Below are 4,084 nucleotides of genomic sequence, written 5' to 3' on the forward strand. Positions count from 1 at the left end.
TATCACCTTAATCTTTTAACATAGGATTATTTGTTTGTTAATAACACAGAGGCTACTGTTCTGCTATTACAAAAAGGAAGATACGGGGAACAGCTATCACGGATCCTATATTTTAGACATGATAATATTTGCTTGCACTAAGCCTTCACTTAATCAAGCAATAGTTTTGTCCATACATACATGATATGAGGGATGTAATAGCTTCTGTACTGAACTGTATTTAATAATTGATGGAGTCATTCCAATATATCTCAAAACAATATCAAAAAAAGTCCAGTTACTGAGGAACCCTTACTCCTTATCCTGACATGGGTCACATCATAACAGACAGATGTGAATTGTCACGGTCGACTACAGCTGTGGGGACAACACCTCCTGCTCTCAATCACAGACACCTCCACAGTGCTCACAACAGTTGTTTAAACGAAACACTGTTTTTTGAAAATATATTTTTCTCCATGTTATGTATTCTGTGGTATTATCTACACTGGCAAAGTAAAAATTAAGGTAACATTCCTTTTCAGGTTGTTTTTGTTTCTCTTCATTCTCCCTACTCTTTGAACTACTTGTAAAGCTCCAAAATGGCTATATATAGATATGTTTATGCATATTCTTTCTGTAAAAAGTAGATCTGAGAACACACACATTCAAGCATGACAAATTAAATGACCAAAAAAACCCGTAAGTTTGTGTAAACAAGCAGTACCAAGCAGATTACTTGCATGCACCCTCTGCAGCCACAAAAAATTAGATAAATTAATTTATTTTAGTAGAAATCACTGCACTGTACAGATAGCTGGAGCAGTTCGTTTCTTACAGTAGATCATCAAATGGAAAGGAATTTCTCAAAGCACCCAGTGAGAACTCAACTCCTCTTTCCAGTCATTACGTTCTGATACAGAAGGATTTTAAATTTACTGAAACAGAGCCAGACTACTAGTATCAGAATGTCAGGCATACCCAGGAAGCACAAGCACAGACTGGCTTGCAGCACTCTCATCTAGGCACAAAAGGCTGCTTCAGCTTGCCTCTTTGCACCATTAGAGGGAAGTGTCAACGGGACAAAATGCAGCTCTTCCCCACCAACCAACCAGACACAGAAAACGTAACTCCTGAGCATCTTTAACAATCCTCCCCTGTGGCTTCTCTCCCCTGACTCAAAATAAACATTGTACTTTTCAGATGGCTAAAGGATAGTCAGTGAGGAAAAAAGAGATAAAAGTGAGAAAAAAAACTAGACAGTATTTTCCCTGGATTTCCTGCATTCCCATTTTGTATTCCACCCAATCCTTGGGAATGCTCTCATTCAGCCTGATAACTGTTGCTGGACAGCTGTGTGTAATATATAATTTATTCTTTATCACATCTGTGTAAATCTCACTCCTTATTTCTTTATTTCCCTTTAATATCTGGATACTTATCCTGTAAACAAGAAAAAGAATATCCCTTGTTGTTAAATTTTACTATGCAATCTTCCACCATATTGATGTACTTACACGTAAGACATTGAAAATAAAACAACTATTTAAAACATTATTACAAATTTCATTAAATTTATATTAGCACTTAATGTGGTTTGCTTCTTTATATTCAATACAAGAATACTTGTATGCTAGCATTGGTGTTAACAAAATTCATATTAAGACGTAACTCAAGTGAAATCTATATCAACAAAAAGACAGAAAGAAGACTTCACTCACCAAGCCATCCTGATCCAGAATTGGGTATACACATATCTGTCTCAGCGCTGGGCAACACAAATCCAACCACAAAAACTTCCACTCCATCAGCCATTAGAGCCATTCCCAAAACAAAAACAGGGCCCATTGGAATCGACCATGGCCACATTCTTGTATTATCAGTTCGTACTGCTGTGCTAATTCTTCTTCATCAGCTTTCCTTTCTGTTTCCAGTTCATGACGATCTTTATACTCATCACGCACAAGTTGCCCTAAGGCTACCATGCCATCTTTGCCCTGCCCCATGTTGGGGATTCCCTGATACTCCCCTTCATAAATTTCATCATCTTCATCGTGTCCTTCAGTTGCTTCACTTGATCCTTCATCATCATTAGCTTCCACACCATAATTTCCTCCTTGGACATAGTAATCATCATCATCTTCCTCATCCTGGAATCGACTGTAGGACCTCTGTGTGTAGCCATCCTGAGCTTTGTCAACAGCTTTATTCACTTTTTTCACAGCTTGCCTCTTTACCTCTTTGGCAATATCTTTTGCTCCTTTCACTAATGAAGTCCTGTCTTTGTATGATTCCTCCATCTTGTATCTGTTCTATTGCAGAGTCAACTGCTGAACACTATTCGGAAAATTTGTGTGTTGGACACCAGCAGGAAGAGGCCAAGAACCTGCAAAATATGAGAGAAAAAAAACAAAAGTTTATTTCTTGTTTGCTTCCCCACATTATGTAGTGTATCAACACTGGACACCGCAGTTGAGGACTTCAGCTATAATACTGCATGTTACAAGGAAAATATTCTATAGTAAAATCTAATATCTACAACTTTTCAGAATGAAAACTGAATTTTTCAGTAGATGCTGGATTTTGTTCTGAAAGAAAACAAGTCATTCTACAAGCTATACTTCACAATGGATCTGTTTCCACTGTCCTTTCCCATTTGAACTGCTGTGTAGTAAAAGGCTACAAATATCTGCATTTATTCTCGAAGAATTTCCAGTTTCATTAATACTTCCATCTCCCAAAATGAATAAAACTACTAAGGAGATAATATTTCTGAGCTCTGTACCAGTTGACTGAATTTGGTCAATGCATTCACACAGAGCAGTGCTTAACAACGATTTTGGCGCAGCCTCATGTTACTATCAGTGCAAGGAGATGAGTGGGTTGAAATGCTAACTGTTCCACACTTCGGCAATTTCCAGTCCCAAAATCAGACAGAGAGTATCCCTCCCTTACTTGCCCATAGCAACAGGCACGATGGAGCAATTACGTATCCTCAGCTAATATATCCCAGAGTGTTAGTCCATGTATGAGCTCATGCTGATTGATCTGCGTAAAAGCACCAGAATGTTTCATCCTAGTTTCCCTTCCAGTCACCCTGCTATAGTGTTCCACCTCCTTCTCTGTGCCAGCATTCGTGTCCCTGCAGCTTCATACCAAGCACCATGCTCATTTAACTGAAGACATAACCATTTCCTTTTTTTTTTTCTCTCTCTTTTCTTTTTCTTCTGGGCAATATTTAGATATATCAGCGAGGTAATTTGGCTCATCACATCCTGCAAACACTAGGGGTGTTTGCACAATCACTATGGTTAGTAAAAAGCAATGGTGATTGAGTGCAAGCAGAAGTAAGGAGGAAAAGCAGACTCTTTCTTTGGCAGTAGTCCATAGTTAGAATAGCTGAAATTGATTACAGAACTGCACCGTTACTCATGTCTCTGAAGGGGCAGGGAATGAAACTGGGAGCTGTATCAGGATTACAGAAACCCCACCTATGGGAGAAAACAGGCTTCTCAGTCACTGCTTCCAAGTAAACACTGCCTGCTTCCAGCTTGGGGGAAGAGGTTATTTTTAACCACGATCATTTTAATGATCCGTTTTTCCAACTTCACAAAAAGCTGAAGTTGCAATACTGAAAACACAGTGGGATGTAAAACAGGAGTAAGAATAAATGACTGCAAATTTCTGAAGGAAATCCTACTCCTAAGGTGTTGTCAATCTGTCCTCTGAGGTCCGCAGGAGCTCAGAAGCTGACATTTATTCATTCTATTGCAAATGCCTTCCAGAAGTATATTCCAGGCATCGGTTTTCAGACTAGTACTGCTTTGAGGGATAGAAAGACAGATAAAAAAAGATAGAAAGATTTTAGACATAAGGAAAAACTTTTTAGACATAAGGAAGAACTTTTTCTCTCAGAGTGGTCAGGCACTGGAATGGCTGCCCAGGGAGTGGTAATGTCAGGATGGTTGGACTCGATGATCTTGTAGATCCTTTCCAACCCTGTGATTCTATGATTCTGTGAAAGAATTACAGACTTCACCATATTAACTAAGGACACGATGCACTTTTGATAAAAGAAAACCAAACTGAAAATCGCAAAATATGC

General features: G+C 38.7%; 1 protein-coding gene across 1 annotated transcript in view; it reads right to left on the reverse strand.

Annotated features, from left to right (window-relative positions):
• The window catches only part of SV2C (synaptic vesicle glycoprotein 2C), a 63,307-nt gene extending 60,947 nt beyond the window's left edge, over window positions 1-2,360 (reverse strand). Inside the window, 2 exon segments of the mRNA XM_019610434.1 lie at window positions 1,701-1,817; window positions 1,820-2,360. Coding sequence (XP_019465979.1) covers window positions 1,701-1,817; window positions 1,820-2,279 — 577 coding nt within the window. The 5' untranslated portion in view covers window positions 2,280-2,360.
• Window positions 2,361-4,084: the final 1,724 nt, after the last annotated feature.

This window comes from Meleagris gallopavo, chromosome Z (genome assembly GCF_000146605.3).
Source record: "Meleagris gallopavo isolate NT-WF06-2002-E0010 breed Aviagen turkey brand Nicholas breeding stock chromosome Z, Turkey_5.1, whole genome shotgun sequence".
Taxonomy (NCBI): domain Eukaryota; kingdom Metazoa; phylum Chordata; class Aves; order Galliformes; family Phasianidae; genus Meleagris; species Meleagris gallopavo.